Raw genomic sequence first — 21,454 nt, 5'->3', positions numbered from 1 at the left:
AACCCTAGGCCGGTAGCGGGCTGAGTGAAGCCGGCGGCTGAGACCCCGGCTGGCAGGAGCTGGTGGCCGGAACCCCAGACTGTCAGCGGGGCCCCGGCACTGCTCAGCCCGCTGCCAGCCCAGGATCCCGGCCGCCGGTCCCGCTCAGCCTGCTGCTGGTCTGGATGGACGGAACCCCGGGCCGGCAGTGGGCTGAGCGGGGCCAGCGGCTGGAACCCCAGCTGGCAGGAGCTGGCGGCCCGAACTCCAGACCAGCAGCAGGCTGAGCCGCTCAGCCCGCCGCTGTTCTGGGGTCCCGGCTGCCGGCCCCGCTCAGCCCGCCACTGATCTGGGGTTCCGGCTGCCGGCCCCTAGAAGGGAAAGTAAGGTGGAGCGTGCATGCTCGGAGTCAGCCAACGCTGAGACGCTGCGCTGCGGCTGGAGGCACGGCGCGTGGCACGCTCCCAGCTGGGGTCCTGCTGGCTGCCAGAACTCTCCTGCAGGCGGCCCCGTGCACCGGACTAAGCAGCATGCAGTCAGGCAAGTGAAAGGGGCCGTGGGAGGCACGGTGGAGGTGTCCGCGTCCCAGCCTGTCCTGCTGTCCCTCTCTCACCACTGTGGCTGGATACCAGGGCACTACAGGCACGTCTCGTCCCTGCGGCGTGCACAGCTGCGGCCCTTCGGGGAGGAAGGGGAAGGGAGTGGCAGGCCAGAGGGTCTTCTGCCACCGCCCCCCCATTTGCCTGCATATGCAGTGCCCCCACATAGCTGGCCCACAGCTCCCTTGGCAGGAGCAGGAACAGCGTGAGGCAGGGACCCATCCAGGTAACCCGGCTGCAACCGGGACTGTCCCAGCCCAGCCCCAAGCCCCCGCCCCCCCAAGGACTTCTCCTCTACATACACACCCCAACCCCCTGCCCTGAGCCCCTCACGTCACCCAACCCTGACTCCTGCACCCCCCCAAGCTCCCAGCCCTGACTCCTGCATCAGCCACATCCCCACCCGCTGCCCTGAGCCCCCCGCACCTCAACGCCCTGCCGAGTGCTCCCCCCCACACCCACACTCCGAACGCTACCATGCATTCGGCACTTAAAATTAAGCTGTACTGTAGCATTTTAAGAGATACATAACAGCCAAGCTTTAATCTAAATACTTTTTTTAGCCCACTCTTTTCATGTAATAAAATAAATGTCTGGATTAATACTCAATCTTGATATTAAATCAAATCAGTCCAAGATAAAGAACAAGTCTCAGTCTATGGGCATAGAGTGTGTAATGGTGAATCTGTCTGTAATGGGATGGCATGATTTCCAACCACGTCTAGAGGGCAAAACAAATGTGAACAGCTGAAAAACTCTCTCTATGGAGGGTAGAGTAGATTGAGCTTGCCAGTCCATAGACAGTGGAGGAGGAAAGCATGATACAAAAGACAAAATGCAAGACAGTGTCATCTAGCCAAGTGGGGAAGGGGTAGGGTATTCTGAAGCAAAGTAGAGTCGTCTGGCCCATATGCAATGAGGTTTGGTTCATTGGTCAGTAAGCAGAATGTGGAGTGAGGCAAGAAGTGGTTTGTAGCCCATAAGGAAGATGTAAATAAGTTAGGGCGGACAGATAAAGTAAAGTGAAGGCGGTCTATAATCCATAGGTGATAAGTGTTCTGAGGCCAGCTTAAGGCTGAAATTGAAACTACAAATATACACGGTTTGTCCTTGGATTTTTCAAGAAAAATTGAACAATGGAACGAAGATGTAAAATTAAGCTACCATTATGAAAGACATCAAGACAAAAGAATGGAAGCATACGAGTACATGGCTTTATGCTTTTATTTATGTAATAGTTTTGACATAAAAAAGGGCCAGAGCATAATCCTAGGATCAATGTATATTAAAAATGTAATCTAAATGCTAGTGATGCAACATTGCTACTAAAATATTTTTAGATTACGTTTTTAATATACAGAGATTCTATGTTTGTGCTATATTAGAACTGCATCAATGCACGCATAGCGCCAATTTCAGGACTTTTTGTTACAGACTTCGACAGCTCTGGTGGAAAAAATGCTACATTTCTTTCACTCATTCTCAATAAGCTAGAGCAAATTATATTTCCATTTTTTGAGTATTAAATATTTTGCTTCCAAGAGACACTTCAGTACCCACTTCTCAGTGCTCACTGGAAGATTTAATACATCTATTAATTCCAGGACAAACTTCTGGAGAGAGGCAGATCTCTATGCAACTTCAAGTTCCTAGCGATTTTCAAAGATACGACATCCAATTAATGGCATTTTAAAGCACAAAATGCTCTCAACTTAACTTTTATATTGATGCCTGAAGTTAATAATAATGCTGTAAGGAAATTCCCATTATTATTATTATTTTAAGTGTATGGAAAACTTGTCACACTCCTAACTCAAACAGCTGAATGGATTTTGCTTGTACTTTTGTGAGACCTGTATTTAATTAATTGTACACGTTAGTTATACTGACAGAAGTTAACTCCTGCGTTAGTGTAGTCCTCAGGGAGAGAAGTAGTTTGCATCCCATGTGATCAGAAACATTAATGGAGGTTACAAGTTTTGCTGGCACAACCACAAACTCATAAGGGCTGTGAGCCCCATTAAATTCAAAGGGACATATCCTATCTAAACAATGTCCTTTCTGCACCAATAGAGCACCAGAAGTGGGTTATAAATAAGGCTACGTTTTAGTCACAGGTATTTTTAGTAGAAGTCACGGACAGGTCACGGGCTGTAAACATTCACGGCCCATGACCTGTCCATGACTTTTACTACATACCCCTGATTAAAACTTGGGGTGGGGGTAGCTTGGGGGGACCAACCAGGGGGCACCAAAGGTGCTGGGGGAGGGGGCAGAGGCGCATGGACGAGGGGGGTGACAGGTGTGCTGGGGTCGGGGGGAGGCAGCCGGGGGCACCGCGGGTACTTGGGGGGGGGGGGGGAGGGAGGGTTGGCGAGGCTGGGGCAGGCTCCCTACCCTGTTCTTGAGTACCACATGCTGCCTCCGCCCCGCCCCGAGCCCAGTTCTGCAGCTCCCATTGGCTGGGAACTGTGGCCAATGGGAGCTGTGGGGGCGGTGTCTGCCGGCAGAGACAGCCCATGGAGCGAGGAAGAGCTGAGGGAGGGGAGTTCCTCTCATCCTTCCGGGGAGCTCCCCCAGGTAAGCACCACCCCACCCCCCAGCCCTGAGCTTCCCCCCCAAACTCCCCTCTGCTGCAGGGTGGGATGGGACAAGACTGCCCCAGCAGCAGCTGGTATGCCTGGGTGAATGACAATCAGTATGCTACCAACCTGCAAAGAGGGTTTTCCCAGTCAGCATTTCAGCAAAGATGCAACCTGCAGCCCACATGTCAATGGCTTTAGTGTAGTTGTTAGGAGAAAGTAAGAGACGGGGTGATCTGTACCATTTAGTAACCAATCCCTCAGAAAGATGGCCCTACGGAAGAAAAAAGAATATGCAAATAAGATTTCTTTAAGACAAAAAAAATAATTTTAATCCAAGCCTCCAGAGATAAAGACAATATTACACCATTTGATCACATATATCGTCCTACCGGTTACATTTAGTGTACCATGCATACCAATACTGTATATTTTATAAGCACACTAAACAAGTTTAAATACTGTTTGCAATGAACTCCAAGTTTGATCTTGAAAGGGCTATTTTATACAACAACCTTTAAAACAGAGTTAAGTCAAATGGTGATTGTATTTAATCAATCACTTGCAACTTGATTTACAGCTCCTAAAAGTTCCTTATTTCCAAATGTCCAGTTAATGGAGATAATAAACAAATCCCTTCTGAGACATGAAACAAGAAACAGGAAGATCACACTATACTAATAAATCCCAGTGAGTCATCACATTTGTACATTGGGGATGCACAGATATTTTAAAATAATCTAAAGTTCCTGTAATTCTACATCTATGCATTGCTCTTAAAACTTAAGTTGTGCATTTGTTCATCTAAATACTGCTTTTATAAATACTCAGAGTTAAATTCCCTTCCTGGTTATGTGCATGCAATCTCCCCCTGGAAGTAAACAAATTGTCTGAGGGCCGAACCTGCCCCCAAAATATTAAATTTATGAGGATTAAAAAAAAAAAAAAAAAGCAGCGCTCTCATCCACTGCATTTGCCAAAATTTTAAACACTGCAACTCTGGATTATCGCCCATGGCAAGGTTACGAGTAAATTAGGCCTTGGCTACACTCAGGACTTCCCAGCGCTGCCGTGGCAGCGCTTGCCACGGCAGCACTGTGAAGCGCGAGTGTAGTTGCGCCGCCAGCGCTGCGAGATCGCAGCGCTGTAAGTACTCCACCTCTCCGAGGGGAGTAGCTTGCAGCGCTGCGAGCGAGCGTGCAGCGCTGCAGGCTCCGATTACACTGGTGCTTTACAGCGCTGTAATCGCTGAGCTCGGGGGGGGGGGGGGGGGGGTTCACACCCCTGAGCGCAGCAAGTTACAGCTGTGTACAGCGCCAGCGTAGCCAAGGCCTTAGTTAACTAAAGTAGCGTGCTCAGAACTTTCAAGAGACCAGATGAGATACAAAGCCATCAGAGGTGAAAAATCTCAATGTTTTTGGGGCTGAAGGCAAGACATTCATGGTACACTACCAGCCATTAATGCCCACCTACGGAGATAATGACATTTTAACTTGGGCTATGCCTACACTAGCACTTTCATCAAAATGTGTCTCACTCAGGAGGTGTGGAAAAAAAACACTCCCCCTCCCCCAATGACAAGTGTTTTAACGACAATAGCGCCAGGGTGGACAGCGTTTCATCGGTGGGAGCTGCACTCTCAGCGACAAAGCTATCACCCCTTGTTGGAGGTGGCTCTATTATGCCGCTGGGAGAGAGCTACACAGCGCACCTTACAATGGCGCGGCTGCAGCTACACTGCTGCGCCGTTGAAAAGTACGCAGTGTAGACATAGCCTCTCTCTGCCAGCGTTCTTAGCCAAGCAGCAAATGCTACAACTTTGTAAAATACTGTGAGGGAAAGTCCGTTACCAATCCAGGATAGGCTTAAGAAACTTTCCTCTTGCACCAACCCTGCCCATCAAGCACTTATATTATAATGATGAATACTACTAAAGTACCTAGACAAAGAGAGACCATTCTAAGATGGATAGGCTATTGGGATATCACTTTTTAAAAAGTGAATCCATCTCTCCACAAACCTTATGGGAATAATGAGGATCCATGATCCGTGCAAGACCAAAGTCGCCAATCTTCAGCACCAAGTCTTCAGTATTAATGAAAAGATTAGCTGGTTTGAGATCTCTGTGCAGAACATTTGCAGAGTGAATATACTTGAGCCCACGTAGCAGCTGGTACATGAAAAGCCTGGCATGTTCTTCCAGTAAAGGGCCCTGCTCTAACAGGTTAGCCAGATCGGTCTCCATGTACTCTTGAACAATGTAAACACAGTTCAGTTCCGTAAGGGAGCCCACATCATCCGTTAACTGGCTTCCATTGGGACCAAGAATTTCAAATACTTTCACAATGTTATCATGGTCAAGTCTTCTAATAATTTTAATCTCACGTAGAGCATGTTTAACACTCTGAGGATCTGTGAGGACAATTTTCTTGACAGCCACTCTTTTATCACAGTCATTATCGACAGCAGAAAAAACTAAGCCATTTCCACCACAGCCCAGTGGTTTCAAGTCCATATATCGAGAGCCCAGATCAAAACCATGAATGTTCATGAGACTTTCAAACTTTTCTGCCATTTTGAAATTCTTCACGTTTCTTTTTCCTCTTAAGCTACCAAGCTTCTGTAATACGTAGACACTCTTCCACTGGTATCTGAAGGAAAGATCTTACAGAAAGGGAGAAGAAAAACTCGGCTTTGACTGCAATATGTTTTTTTGACACACTCATTGCATTATTAGCCAACCAGGCCTGTTGTGTCCCCTTATATTTAGAGCTGACCAACGCTATAACTCAAACTGAGCATAAGATAGAAAGATTGCAGCATTCATAGTTCAAGAAAGGTGCAGAATCTCTGCAGACATTAAAGAAAATACTCACAAGAAACTCAAACGAAATGAAATGACATACTATGCACTCAGCTCTACCATGCAACTGGGTAACATTTAACAAAAATGTGAATAAATATGCACATAATAGACTTCTATTAACATCCTCCTCCTCACAGTGCAGATACATTCAGTGTTGGACTGGTCCTGAGCAGCGTCATTCTATGGTGCTGGTAAGCACTATGTTTTTTCTTCCTTTTCTTCCTCCTTTGTTTACAGTCTAGTTAAACAGGAAACTGGCAGATCTTGATTTACAAAAGATGCCTTCTGTTAATGATCAGGTGGCTCCAGCTCACCACAATCACAATCAAAGCTACCATCCATTTTATTTCGTGACAACCTGGAGGGGAAATAAATAAATAATAAAAAAAAGGAGAGAGAGAGAGAGAGAGAGAAAGAAAAAGAAAGAAAGAAAATAGGTCAGTGTTTCTATACAAAAAAGACTTTCAGACTGCTTCAGACAAGTTGTAGGTCATTATTTGAGCACATCACCTGTAACCACAAAAAGGACCACCACCATAATTGTAGAACTAGAAATAATGCATACTTTTTATGCTCTTTGAGGATGAAGTGACATTAGCCTCCCCCCCCACCCAGAACCCCTCCACCGAGCCCCAAGCACCCAAACCCCCATCTCACTGAGCCCCCCCCTCCAGACTCCCTGCTGAGCCCCTACACCCGGACTCCCACCCTGCACCAAGACACAGTCTCCAACGAGCCCCAACCAGTTGCACTCAGACCCTTACCCCACCGAGCCCCATTTCCCCTATACCCAGACCCCCACCACACTGAGCCCCACTTCCCCCCCACCCCATCGCGGAGCCCCCACACCCAGACCTGCCGAGTCCCATTCCTCCACACCCAGACCCCTTCCTTCTGAGCTCCAACCACCTTCACCCAGACCCCCCTGCAGATTCCCATTCCCCCTGCACTCAGAATCCTGCAACGAGCCCATGCACAGATCTCCCTTAACCCAACCCTCCCTGCACCCAGTCCCCACCGAGCCACCCGCACCCAGATTGCCCCACACAGAACCCTCTCACCCCATAACTGGATCTCCCCACACTAAGACCTTCCACACTTGGATCCTGGTGGGCTGAGCCTGCTTGCCTCACACCTGGATCGGGGGCCAGAGCTGGGCATGCATGAGACACACTGTCCCTCTTCCTTAGTATCTTGGTGCACCTAGGGTGGAGGGGCAGGGCCCCCAGGGTGTTTCTGGGACATGCATAGCCCTTGTGCTGTGTCAGGTCGGGTGCAGCCTCACTGCTGAATCTGTGTGTTGAGGGTGGGGCAGGCTGCAGGGTGATCACCCACCTCACTGCAGCCAGTGGCCTGTGCTCCCCACTGCCATACTGGAGCATCCACATTTACTGACAAATAAAATATGCAGAATTTTAAAATATTATGCACAGAATTTGTATTTATTTTTTTGGTGCAGAATTCCCTCGGGAGCATCCCTTACTCGTTTGTATCATTTGCCTTTTTGGAATGTGTGATCATTGGATGACACATTCATGTTTCTTGGGCTCTTACAATGTATTGGATCTTTTACAGCAATTGAAATTTCTATCTGACATGGTATTCACATATAGAGATAAGGGGAACTGGAACGGGGGAACCAGGGGACCATGGCCCTATCACTTTTTCCTGCCTCAAGGGCGAGTGAAGGGGGGGGAAGGGAGTGGAGAGGAGCGAGTGGTGGGCAGCAGGGGCCGTGGGAGGGGAGGGGGGAGGAGAGGAGAGAAGAGAAGCAACTGTCCAGGAACGGCAGCTCCTTTCCCCCCTCCCCCCCCAGGATTTCTAGGGCGCTTTCGCGTAGCCTCCCCAAACGAAAGACTCCCATGACGCCTATACCTGGCAAGCATAATGAGCCCCTTCCGAGTACGGGCCCGGTATGGACAGCACCACTGGGAACCTGGTACCGAGCATTAAAGCCACTGCAACCGCTGAACTGAATGTGTTAGAAGTAGGGCTGTCGATTAATAGCAGTTAACTCAAGCAATTAACTCAAAAATTATTTGAGATTAATCGCACTGTTCAACAATAGAATGCCAGTTGAAATGTATTAAATATTTCTGGATGTTTTTCTACATTTTCAAATATACTGATTTCAATTATAACACAAAATACCAAGTGTACAGTGCTCACTTTATATTATTTTTATTACAAATATTTGCACTGTAAAAATGATAAACATAAATAGTATTTTTCAATGCACTACAGTACTTGCATGAGGTAAAGTCTCTTTATCATGGAAGTGCAACTTAGAAATGTAGATTTTTGTTACATAATTGCACTAAAAAAAAACCCAATGTAAAACTTTAGCGCCTACAAGTCCACTCAGCCCTACTTCATGTTCAGCCAATCACTAAGACAAACAAGTGTGTTTACATTTACGGGACATAATGCTGCCCACTTCTTATTTACAGTGCTACCTGAAAGTGAGAACAGGCATTTGCATAGCACTTTTATAGCCAACATTTCAAGGCATTTATGTGCCAGATATGCTAAACATTCGTATGCCCCTTCGTGCTTCAACCACCATTCCAGAGGACATGCTTCCATACTGATGACGCTCATTAAAAAAAATGTGATAATTAAATTTGTGACTGAACTCCTTGGGGGAGAATTGTATGTCTCCTGCTCAGTTTTATCCGCATTCTGCCATACATTTCACGTTATAGCAGTCTCGGATGATGACCCAGCACACGTTGTTCATTTTAAGAACACTTTCACTCAAGATTTGACAAAATGCAAAGAAGGTACCAATGTGCGATTTCTAAAGATAGCTCAACCCAAGGTTTAAGAATCTGAAGTGCCGTCCAAAATCTGGAAGGGATAAGATGTGGCACAGGCTTTCGGAAGTCTTAAAAGGGCAACACTTCGATGCAGAAACTACAGAACCCGAACGACCAAAAAACAAAATCAACCTTCTGCTGGGGTCATCTGACTCAGATGATGAAAATGAATATGCGTCAGTCCGCACTGCTTTGGATCGTTATCGAGCAGAATCCATCATCAGCATGGACACAATTCTTCTGGAATGGTATTTTTTCTTTTTAATCGTGCGATTAGTAAAAGTAATCGTGCGATTAGTAAAAGTAATCGTGCGATTAGTAAAAGTAATCGTGCGACAGCGCTAGTTAGAAGGTATTTATATATTGATGCAGTTAAATTTTGTGAGAGTGGTGGGCTAGTTTTTGATGACGTATTGTATGGTGTGTGAGTGTAGCCTTAAAATTATTTTAGTGAATTCTGAGGAATTTGAGTAACCTTAACCATAAACAGATTAAGTGTTTTTTAGGGCTCATAAATTGAATGGAATACTGAGAAATCATTCAAGCAATAATTTATGTTAACCCTCTAAAATTGACCTGCTGTACGTAAAATTTCTAAACACTAGTTCTTGTGCCCCAAAGTCCATTTTTAGTTTATAACAGAATATATGAGGACCTTTCCTATGGAGAGGACAACTTTTACATGTAGGAAATAGGTTATATTCTAGTATTAATTGGCCTAAGGTGTAGTCAACTATCTTCCTAACACCTTGATTGTTAATTCAATTTGCTTTTACCTTAGAGGAATTTGTGATGTACATCAGTAATAAAATGACAGTCATTTGCAAAGACAGCTTCATTTTGTCACCAGGCAATTCATCTACACAATCTAACAGGAAATCTCAGTCAGATTACTCCCCACAAATCAATTCAACTCACTGAGGGTTACCTTTCCTTTATACATTTCTAAAACTGTTCTGGAAGGATCATTTTTAAACTTTAATTCATTCAAATCTTTCATTAACTCAAGATCCAACGTCATCTACATATGTACTCCTAAAATTTTATTATTTCCATTCTTTAGGGTCTTTTTTCCCCCATAAGTAACACCGTTGTCATGTCACTGCTCCGATTTTTTCTATGTGCAGGCAATAGACTCTCTCAAACCCTGTTTGATACTGCGTCCAGAGTCCATACTTTAGTATGTTTCACTGAACAGGACAGGAATAGGAAAGAAGATACTTGGTCAGTCCTTTAGCTAGGAAACAGAGGTAGCAAGCAAAATCTGCTTATCTTCCCATCATCATTTCATGGTTTGCACGGACGTGACAACACTAAAGAACGTCAAAAAGCAGCAAAAGCAGCTGTATTAACTTTATGTGAAAAGGAAGTTGAAGAAGAATTCCTTCTCTCCCCAAGTCTCATTCCTAATCCCATTAAAAATATCATATCCGGTCATGCAATATCCTTCCTCTGCATGACACACTAAGACAATTTTCATAAGAACTCTGTTAAAATGAAAACAAAGGAAATATAAGTCAGGCTACCTGAAAAGGAAGAATGAAAAAACACTGGAGAGATAGGTTTCAGAATGGTAGCCATGTTAAGTCTATCAGCAAAAACAATGAGGAGTCCTTGTAGCACTTTAGAGACTAACAAATTTATTTGGGCATAAGCTTTCATGGACTAGAACCCACTTCATCAGATGCATGAAGTGAAAAATACAGGAGCAGGTATAAATAAATGAAAGGATGGGGGTTGCTTTACCAAGTGTGAGGTCAGTTTAATGAGATAAATCAATTAACAACAGGATACAGGGCCGGCTCCAGGCACCAGCTTGTCAAGCAGGTGCTTGGGGCGGCCGCTCCAGAGAGGGGTGGCATGTTCAGGTATTCGGCAGCAGTTTGAAGGATGGTCCGTCACTCTGCCTCGGGGCGAAGGACCTCCCGCCGAACTGCCACCGCAAATCATGGATTTTTTTTTTTTTTTTTTGACTGCTTGGGGTGGCCAAAACCCTGGAAGAATACCAAGGGAGGAAAAATAACTTCTGAAGTGGTAAGAGAGTGGCCCATTACAGACAGTTGCCAAGAAGGTGTGAGTAACAGTAGAGAGAAATTAGTATTGGGGAAATAAAGTTTAGGTTTTGTAATGACCCAACCACTCCCAGTCTTTATTCAGGCCTAATCTGATGGTATCCAGTTTGGCACATGATGGCATGTATCACACCGGAGAGTTAAACATTAATACACAGACTTCCTCTGTGACCATAGTCAAGTCACTAGACTTTCTAGGCCTCAGTTCCCCCACCTGTAAAATAGGAACAGAAGTATTTCCCTACATCATAAAGTGCTGAGAAGATAACTATATTAAAGATTGCGAGGCACTCAGATACAACAGCAATGGGAGCCACGGAAGCACTTCAGATAAATAGATATACAACCATTCAACCATTTGAAAGGTGTCTTGCAGTTAGTGCGCCTTAACATGGTTCTTTTGTAGGAACTAACTCACTGGACTACCATGTTATAACCCTCTTTGTCCTACAACTGCAGTGATGTTAACTGCCCACATCACCTTGAATGATCTCTTACAACATGTTAACTCCTTATGCTAAACAATCTGTTCAATCTTGTATTGAGCTGTGACACTCTGGGTACCTTTTCCCAGATGTGAAGAAGAGATTATGTAAACTCAAAAGCATGTCTGTTTCACCAACAGCAGCTGGTACAATAAAAGATATTACCTCACCCACTTTGCCTCTCTAATATCGTGGGACCAATACGGTTACAACAACAGTGTAAAATATGCTATAAGTCACCCTAGTCCAAAATGTAAAATTTTATTATATATATATATATATATATATATATGTGTGTGTGTGTGTGTGTACGTGTACACACACACGGTGGCTTCTAATAATGTGGTGGAGATACTCAAGGTCTTTATCACCACATAAACATAGCTCACACCAATGAGTAAGAGGAAGATGAGCCACAATTCTGACTATAATAAAGTTTTCAGCAAACAAAAATCCAGAAAATTTGCCCTTAATCATTAATTCCCTATTATCTTTTCTCTTCTGCACATCTTCCACCTAGAAGGTAAATACATTAAGGACTAGCTTGATAGCTTTTTTAACAGTTCATCACTCTGCTCAAATTCCGTAATGTGCTCACTGCAATCACCTCTTGGATTGGCTCTGGATAAAAACTGGCAGTTGCAAGCTATTCTCTTCCAGGAATCCAGGTTTCATCATACTTTTGCCTCCTCTAGCGGCTGGTTAAGCAGCAACACCGCATAAAACTGTTTTCCCAGACGAGTTAATAAGTACAGTGTTTTATTGGACCATAAGAAGTGAAGGGGAGGAAAAAAGATTAAGGAAAGTTGGGTTTAAAGTAATTATTGTATGCTCTTGTCAGAGTGAAGGGACAATAAGTTATCTGGAACTTATTAGGCCCTTCCCACTCCAACCTCAAAGTAACCTCAAATGGTGATGCAAGTTTGTTTTTCTCCGAACGGTAACAAATTTACAGTTTCAATCGTGCCTTTTATGTTTTTACACATAAAATTGAAGTTTTTAATAAGAGTTCAAACTTGCCAAGAATGACATTTATTAAACACAAGTCAGTCAAATCTGGATCTCATATACAATACAAGGCCTACATTTTGAAGAGTCAGTCCAATTCCCTGTCTTGAGACTCCGTATAAAAGGATAAATATAAAAAAAAGATTGCTTTTCAAGTAGCTATCTGCAGTTACTAATTCTTTTTTCAAGTTGCGACACAGATACACTGAACAGCTATAAATATTTGAGAATGCAGCATGTATAAAAGATATCTTCATGCTAAATATAGTGCAGTATAGGACACAGTACAGTGCACTCTATTTGTAAGTATCACTGGTATAAGAATCAACCCCACCTAGTGATCAAAACCATTGGGACAAAGTCATTCCTATACTAATCTATACTCTGCTTGCAAAAATAAACCGCTCATAATAATCAAATCATCCAGGACATCTGTGATTCTTATACAAGGAGTGCATTGTATAAGAGACTAAGGGCCAGATTCTGCCCCCTTATACATATTGAATAGAACTACTTAAGTACAGTACTGTAGTTTTAGCTAGACTATTTGTGATACCAAGTACTACTTAAGGTGATCACACTAAGTAGGACTCTTACAACTCCAGCCCTCCCCCCCCCCAAATAAATTTCAAGTAAATGAACGAAGGGATTACCATCTTTGTACAGCCATGTTTTACAGGAAGGTTAGTTTTGGCCAAACAAAATTGTTTTTTTCAGAAGTCACCTGCCAGACCATCTTCCTTGAAATTGTCAGCCAAGCAGAACATTAACACAAGCAACGTCATGAAGCTTAATTCAGTTTGCAAAAGGTCCTTTAAAATCTCTCCAATTTCTCCCCGACTGCACACTAACTACATCAATCTTTACATTTAAATATAATAAATGCTACAGACAATAAGACACTGCTGTAAAGAATTACACTAGATATTTGTTGTTGTTTTTTTTCCAGGGATCCCAGTTACTGAAAAAAAACCAGCTAATTTTAATTATGTAATCATTTAGTTACAGCTAGAATAGTTACTCATATGGAAAATACAAGACTAAGAAAGAGTCACTAAAGAAAGCTATTACACAACCTGATATGCCCTGTCCCTTAAACTGTAAAAGATTCGGTGCACATTATATATATATATTTTTAGATTAGCCACGTTGCAGTCAGTAGGCAGAATGAGTCATCACGGAATTGCTGCTTTTCTAAACCCTCCTACTTACTACTCCCTATATGGTTTAGGGAACTATGCTGAGAGTCAGCAGATGTTACTATTAGTTTACTCTCAAAACTAATGGACAGATATAAAAAAATGCATTTTTCTTTTTCGCACAAACACCAATATTTAGAGGCCCCATTATTGTAATTTCATGCAATAGTCAACATTTCACACAGAAGCTTCAATTGGTAAACTCTGATAATAGCAATTTTGCAAGGTGGCTGTAAATTTGTTGCTTTACTGGGACATGATTTTCAACCAGAGTCTCAAGAATAAATATAAAAAGACTGATAACAAGAGCATATATTCAGTCAGGCTTCTGGCTGCACATCTAAATTCTAACTGTAGTTTCCACTATCCTTTTTCAAAAAGTATCAGGTTGTATTACTGCTCCCACCTAAAGTCTATTTCCATTATCAACCACCACCTTCTGGAATTTATAGCTAGATTAAAAAACTTGTTTCATGAAATAAAAATAATACATTTTTTGCTGGTGGTAGCACCTAGCATAATGTTTGCACTGGCTCGATCACAACCTTTTTTCACACCAGTTAATTTAACCATTACAAAGTTGATCAAAAATAATACTGTATTAATGTAACAAAAAGTATTTTCACCATTCACAGTTGCTTTAAACATTACTGTATTTTGCCAGTTTGATCAACTGTGCCCATTTCTATTAATTCACAATCATGTAAATTGTGCTCTTTTGTTCTGTAATTTAACTACTTATAAACAAATAAAAAAAATCAAATAACTTCTTTCCCCTCACAGGGTCATCTAAGGTCCCCTGGGAAGATCCATGAACGCTTCTCACCTCAAGACTGTACCTGCCATCATCCTTCTGAATACTGATAACTGGAGAGGACTCCTTTTAACTGAGTGATGGTCAAAGGTACCAGAAGGATTTCCTCAGCTACCAAAAGGCACAAGGCACTGTTAACTTTGGAAGCAAAAGATGCTAGACAAAATCCTAGCCCCACTGCTGAAACCAATTGACTTCAGTGAAGCCAGGATTTCACCCCTAGAAACTAATGTCCTAACTGGTAGTACAAAGCGCTGAGATACTAGTTTGGCCCCTCAATTTTACCCACTGCAGGCCAAAGCTTCTGTAGTGTATTTTAATTTTAAAAGAAAAGATAAGCCACCAAGAAACTATACATTTTAATTCACATTTGTTTCTTTTTGTTTGCTTTTTATTTGCTCAACTGATGCATTCAAAGACCATTAACAAGGAAAACTGTCATTTCCCTAATGGATTGCATTTTTGTACCTGTTGAACAACCCACCCATCCCATTTCCATGAGTGAAAGACAAGAACTGTATTATTAAAAACCAGGCACTATACATAGACGCACAGCCTTCCAATTTCGTGGGTCCCCAAAAGGGAGACAATTCTCACTACCAGGAGCATTACTTCTGCCCCATATTGGCTCTCTGCCATGACTGAAAAATTGTAAGATAGGTGACAAGAGCAATGTTCAAAAGACAATTCAGCACTGACCCTGTACCTGCCACCTATTACACCTGACTTGATATTTGACAAGCTATCCTGCCCGCGAGCCACTACAGCACATAAAAGGTCTACCTTCAAATGTCCTTCGATTCGTTTGCAGGCAGAGACAAAGCCCTACCATTACACAGCTTCCTCCATCGCAAGGGCCCCCAAAGCGCACTACAAACTCAGTAGCGACACACGCTCCTTCCCTAAGGCAGCCAGCTCTGGGCTGGAGCCCAGCGCTGTCTAACAGCGCACCCTGGGCTCAGGCCAGGCGGCGGGTGCGGAGCGCCCCGGGGGCTAGGAGCAGCGGGGACAGCCCCGGTTACTGCTCGCTAACCCTTCCCGTAACGGAGCAGCTGAGTCACCCGCTGCCCACATGGAGGGCGCAGCCCGGAGGAAGAGCCCAGGGCAGGCTGCGGGTGCCCCGTGGCCGGGGTCGCGCCCCGCGGGAAAGTACGATCCCAGGCGGCAGCCGAGCCAGGCTTCCCAGCGCCCCTTGGCCGGACCCTTCCCCCCGCGCTCAGCCGCAGAGAAGCCCCGTTCCGGGGAGCGGCAGCCTGGCCGGCCAAGCTGCCTCAGCCCGGTGGGGCCACGTCTCCCCGCCCCATGGGCCCGCATAGCGCCGCTGCCCCGGGGACCGGAGTCTCCGCGCGGCGGGCGCCCGCCGGGGGCGAGGGAAGCTGGGCGGCCTCGTCCCCTCCGCACGCGGGGCCGCCCGACCTACCCCAGGGCCGGCTGCCGCCCTGCCCGGCAGGGGCACGTGCCCGCCGCACTGCGGAGGCTCCCGGCCCGGTCCCGCGGCCCCGCGGGGGGGAGGGGACCCCGGGCAGCAAGGAGGGAACAAAGCGCCTTTGTGCGGCCAGGCCCCGCGCGGCGCGCACTGCGGCCTGGCCCCCGCCCGCTCGCCCGCCCGCCGCACTCACGGGGCTTCCCAGGCTCATTGAGGGGCTGCGCTGCACAGGCTCCTGCACCGCCCGGCCCTGACGGCGGGCTCCGCTCCGGCTCCGGTTCCCGGCTGCCTCGCTACCGCTCCAGCCACCGCCATGTAACCCGGCTCCAAGGGTAGAGAGGGGCGGGCGCCGGCTGGCTCCGCCTACGTGGGGCGAGGGGCGGGGCCTAGGCGCCAACTCCGCCTCGCGGGGCGGGGCGTTGCGGGAGCGAGAGAGGGTGATTGCGGGAGGGGGCAGGGCCTAGTGGGGGGCTGCAGGTGGGAAGGGCGCGGGTATAGGCACAGGTACGGGGGGCGGGCCCGTGGGGTAGGAACGGATGATGGGGCACAAATGATTGGGAAGTGGGGCATGGCTTATGGTAGCAACAAGGGGGCAGAAACAGAGGAGGGGAGGCAGGTTTTGTGGATTATGAGGGGCTGGATTATGGGTGCAGATAATTGAGTTCACAGGCACGTCTCTATACAGATTACAATGAGAGCAAGGCAGTCTTGCTGGAACCGACTGGGGAGCAAGGAGAGGGACTGCACCCCAACTACAGGAGCGAAGCAGGAGAAGGATAGTGCTAGAATAAACTGAACAGCAGTAAATCACTTGACCCAGCTGGGATAAAGTCAAAAGCTCAGTAGTAATTTAAGAATAAAGTAAATCAACTGATAAAAACTCACAATCTTTTCATGAAAATTGGTTGTTCTAGGTGCTGTACAGAGCCCCAATCACCGCTTCCCACCTCCATAAACTCCTTCCTATAATAATCCTTATCAGCACCTGGCTGGACCCATTTACTTGTCTCCAATTGCCTAGCAATGTCTGTATTTGAACCTCCTTCCCCAAACCTATGTACTGTACAAGATTGGCTGACTTCTGCCACATCATTATATACTCTCCCACTCCAGCCCTCACACTTCATGTTTATTACTTGAAAAGAATAAGTATCTCCTTATTACACACTGTGGTGAAGACCAATACAAGCAACATCCTTGGGCCTTGTTTACAATAGAAAAAAAAGTTTGCCCTCCTACTGTAGAGGCAGTTATAATGGCCAAAGCCCTTTGGCGGGTATCAGCCTTCTTTATACCACTATTATTGCATCAACACTACACTAGGGGTTGTATCTATATTACAGGGGTGGCTAAATTTACTGGCCCTCCGAGCCACATACAACAGTCTTCAGAAGTTCGAGAGCTGGGGCACACCTGCCAGGGCTCGGGGCTTCAGCCCTGCAGGAGATGCCTGATGAGGCTTGGGTCTTCAGCCCTGCTCCTGCTGAAGCCCCAAACCCCAGCAGGAGCACCCCACAGGGCTGAAGCCCTGAGACCCCCCTCCCACTGGACAGAAGCCACTACCCCACCATCACACCACCACCACCCTGCTGCAAGGCACAGGTCCCTAGTTCCCCCCTCCCTCAGTCTGGGGGGGTGCAGGTGGGCTCCGCTAGTCGCACTTTAACGGTAAAAGAGCCACATAAGAATGGCCCTACTGGGTCAGACCAAGGGTCCATCTATCCCAGTGTCCTGTCTTCCGACAGTGGCCAGTGCCAGGTGCCCCAGAGGGAATGAACAGAAGAGGTAATCATCAAGTGATCCATCCCCTGTCGCCCATTCCCAGTTTCTGGCAAACAGAGGCTAGGGACCCCATCCCTGCCCATCCTAGCTAATAGCCACTGATAGACCTATCCTCCATGAATTCATCTAGTTCTTTTTTGAACCCTGTTCTGGTCTTGGCCTTCACAACATCCTCTGGCAAGGAGTTCCACAGGTTGACTGTGCGTTGTGTGAAGAAATACTTCCTTTTATTTGTTTTAAACCTGCTGCCTATTAATTTCATTTGGTGACCCCTAGTTCTTGTGTTATGAGAAGTAGTAAACACTTCCTTATCTACTTTCTCTATACCAGTCATGATTTTATAGACCTCAATCATATCTCCCCTTAGCCATCTCGTGAGCCACAGTTATATAGCAGGGCTGGCCAAACTATATCAGTTAAAAAAAAAAATCACAGTCCTACCCAGCATAGTTATATAAAAACTATACTACTGTACCAGGGCTTAAAAGTTATCCCTCCTAGTTTCCTTCTTGCATAGTACTTGTCATAGTTTATGCTCCTTTTCAGGGCTCAGATTGGACCACCACCTACCAGTTCAGAGTACTAGCACCTCCATGAAGGTGCTCTCTTGCTTGCTAGAAACTGTTTTCCTTTTTTGAAATGAATGTTGAACTTAGACCAGTTTTAGATTAGAAACTTTTTTTGGTATAGTAATGGCAATTGGTGGAGGGCTTGCAGAATTTCAGTATTGGTAAACCCTTTTAGTGTAGATGAAGCTCTACCTGCATAAAAATGCTTTTATGGGTACAGTTTATTTTGCTTGGGGCAGTGGTTAGCTAATACGCATGTTATACATATTGCACACCATATTAATATGTATTATACATTATATATAAATGTTAGCCTAAAGTTTTATATTTGAATCATACTTACTTGGAGCCGGGTTACATATTTGAATCATACTTACTCTGGCTACGTATCCCATAACACTCTGCACCGCTGAAGTCAGCTTTGGAAAATTCAAAATCTGTCAAAATCAAAATACGTTTGTTCTATGTCCTAGTATAGTTACCTTCATGGGCAGCTGGTTTGGAATGTAGTATCCAAACCAGAGACAAGAAAAGTACAAAACCGAGGAACAAGTTAAGGAACTGTTATGGACTGGTGGGTGGGATTTTAGTGTCGTGTAAGGACTTTTGTAACTTGTAAACATACTATAAATGGCTAAAATGCATATCTTTGAAACATACCTTCTGTATAATGTGAACATGTTGAGAGATAAGAATTGCTTCCCGGGGGATATATAGGTCTCCTTTTCATATTGTACTGCTTTGTCTTTAGACAATACATTTGGTTATGTGCTAGTGTACACTTGAAATGCTTCAGTGTAGACCAGGGATAGGCAACCTATGGCACGCATGCCGAAGGCGGCACGTGAGCTGATTTTCAGTGGCACTCACACTGCCCGAGTCCTGGCCACCGATCCGGGGGGCTCTGCATTTTAATTTAATTTTAAATGAAGCTTCTTAAACATTTTGAAACCTTATTTACTTCACATAAAACAATAGTTTAGTTATATATTATAGACTTACAGAAAGAGACCTTCTAAAAAGGTTAAAATGTATTACTGGCACGCAAAACCTTAAATTAGAGTGACTAAATGCAACAGAGGGTCCTGTGGAACCTTTGAGACTAACAGAAGTATTGGGAGCATAAGCTTTCGTGGGTAAGAACCTCACTTCACTAACAGAAGTATTGGGAGCATAAGCTTTCGTGGGTAAGAACCTCACTTCTTCAGAAAGCTTGCATCTGAAGAAGTGAGGTTCTTACCCACGAAAGCTTATGCTCCCAATACTTCTGTTAGTCTCAAAGGTGCCACAGGACCCTCTGTTGCTTTTTACAGATTCAGACTAACACGGCTACCCCTCTGATAAGTGAATAAATGAAGACTCAGCACCACTTCTGAAAGATTGCCGACCCCTGGTGTAGACACTGCATATGATGACAGAAGGTGTTCTCCTGTCGGCATAGGTAATCCACCTCCCCGAGAGGTGGTAGCTAGATCTCCAGAAGAATTCTTCCATTAACCTAGCACTGTCTACATGGGGCCTTAGGTCGGCTTAACTACTTTGCTCATGGGTGTGGATTCCTGAGCAACATAGATGGGTTGCTCTACTTTTCTAGTGTAGACCAGCTGTAAGTTTGGTTATGTGGTCTCTTGACCATTCTTAAGAACAAACTGTGAGTGTACTCAAACAGTTGGCTACAGCTTTTAGACAATACGGTGATATAAACTACACCAGCAAAAGCATTCTGGTACCAGTAGAAGCTGTGTCTACACTAGGAGGGAATTGCAAGGCAAACTTTTTCTAGTGTAGACCTGAGCATATGGTTAAGAAAGCCTCAAAAATATGCCCTGATTGGAGATAAGACTGCAGAGAACCTGGAACAATAGCTTTGAGAGGTATGAACTACCCCATTGATCTCTCGGCTTGGCATCACTAATTTTTGTATGCGGATGAACTTGAAGTCCAGGAGGTCCCCTGTATACATTGGGGTTGCATTCTTGAAAAGGGTGATGGATATCAAAACGACGTATACCGGTGAACTTTTCCCCATAAGACATAATGGAATAAGGGGGGCGGGGGGGAGGCGATCATAACTTCACCACACTCGCCTATGACAATGCTTTTTGCCTAAACAGTGTACCTTTTTACAATGACAGGTTATACAGTAAAAATTTTACACAAAACATTGAATAAAATAACAGAACCCTACTAACACTGTTCAAACACAGAACATTTTAATACAGTAAATACAGTACAGTAATATAGTATAAAACAGTGTCAATTATGTTAAACTTAGGTAGGGGTGGCAGCAGGGTTTTCCTGGGCTGGCTTTTCCATGGCTGGTTTTTTGGTTGCAGAAGTCTTAAAAAAGGATTTTATCGACGTCTGCACTCTTGCATGAATCTTTGAACGAGAGATCTCCCTGCAGCAAGCCACTGAATCGAGAGCCCTGGAGACTTCGGCAGACCATTTATGAAAAGGATCACTGCTCTGTATGATTTGCGTCATCTCATCCAGCAATCCAAAGAAACGGGAGAGATTCTTTGTTGTCAGACTACTGGCTTCTTGCCCTACATCATCATCATCGTCCTTGCTTTCTTTGGATATCCGTTGTTGGTCCAGTTCAATCAGTTCCTCATTTGTCAGTTGCTCAGCGTGAGACTTCAACAACTCCTGTACAGCACATCCTCCTCTTCTACTTCCTCGAAGCCGACATCCTTCACCAACTTGACAATTTCTTGCTCGAGAGCAGGAACGGCATCAAATCCCATGAAGCTGTGGACAGCATCTGGCCATGCATGCCACCAAATGTCATACATACATTGCAAAGTGACCTCTTCCCATGACGCGTCAATGTTTTCCACACAGTTCAAGATGTTGTAGGACTTCCAAAACTCGTTTACACTGGGCTTTCCTTCACCTGCCATCTCTTTAATCAGCATGGAGAACATCCTCTGAAGGTAATAACCCTTGAACGTGGCCAGCAGACACAAGTACAGGACAATTAGGGAACATGTTCCAATTCACGTTGGTCCCAATCCATGTAAATGACGGATATACAGATCAGGACCAACGTAAATCAGAACAAGTACGCCTATTGATGAGCGACGGCTATCTGAAACAATGAATAAAAGGGAGATGTATACCGGGGACCCCCTGTGCCTAACATTGTTATGGAGTCTAGTGTGAACTCCCCACACTTTTTGTGCAAAGTGTCCTGAATGATGTCTCAGTTTGGTGCCACCAATGGGGGTGGGGTTTGAGACACACATATA

At 45.1% G+C, this 21,454-nt stretch overlaps 1 protein-coding gene across 2 annotated transcripts in view; it reads right to left on the bottom strand.

Moving 5' to 3' along the window:
- MAPK6 (mitogen-activated protein kinase 6) overlaps positions 1-21,454 on the bottom strand; it is a 56,962-nt gene that overhangs the window by 9,484 nt on the left and 26,024 nt on the right. The window contains exons 1-3 of one of the 2 annotated variants that reach the window (XM_054041429.1): positions 16,043-16,178; positions 5,181-6,384; positions 3,290-3,434 (exon numbers count right to left, since the gene is read on the bottom strand). In XM_054041429.1, the coding sequence (XP_053897404.1) occupies positions 3,290-3,434; positions 5,181-5,735 (700 nt within the window). In that variant the 5' untranslated portion in view covers positions 5,736-6,384; positions 16,043-16,178. Of the gene's footprint in view, positions 1-3,289; positions 3,435-5,180; positions 6,385-16,042; positions 16,179-21,454 lie in introns of those variants that run through there. The other variant, XM_054041430.1, reaches the window with a different exon arrangement.

This window comes from Malaclemys terrapin, chromosome 10 (assembly GCF_027887155.1).
Source record: "Malaclemys terrapin pileata isolate rMalTer1 chromosome 10, rMalTer1.hap1, whole genome shotgun sequence".
NCBI classification, from domain to species: Eukaryota; Metazoa; Chordata; order Testudines; family Emydidae; genus Malaclemys; species Malaclemys terrapin.
Note: the sequence above shows the minus strand (reverse complement) of the source record. Positions and strands in the feature narration are given on the sequence as shown.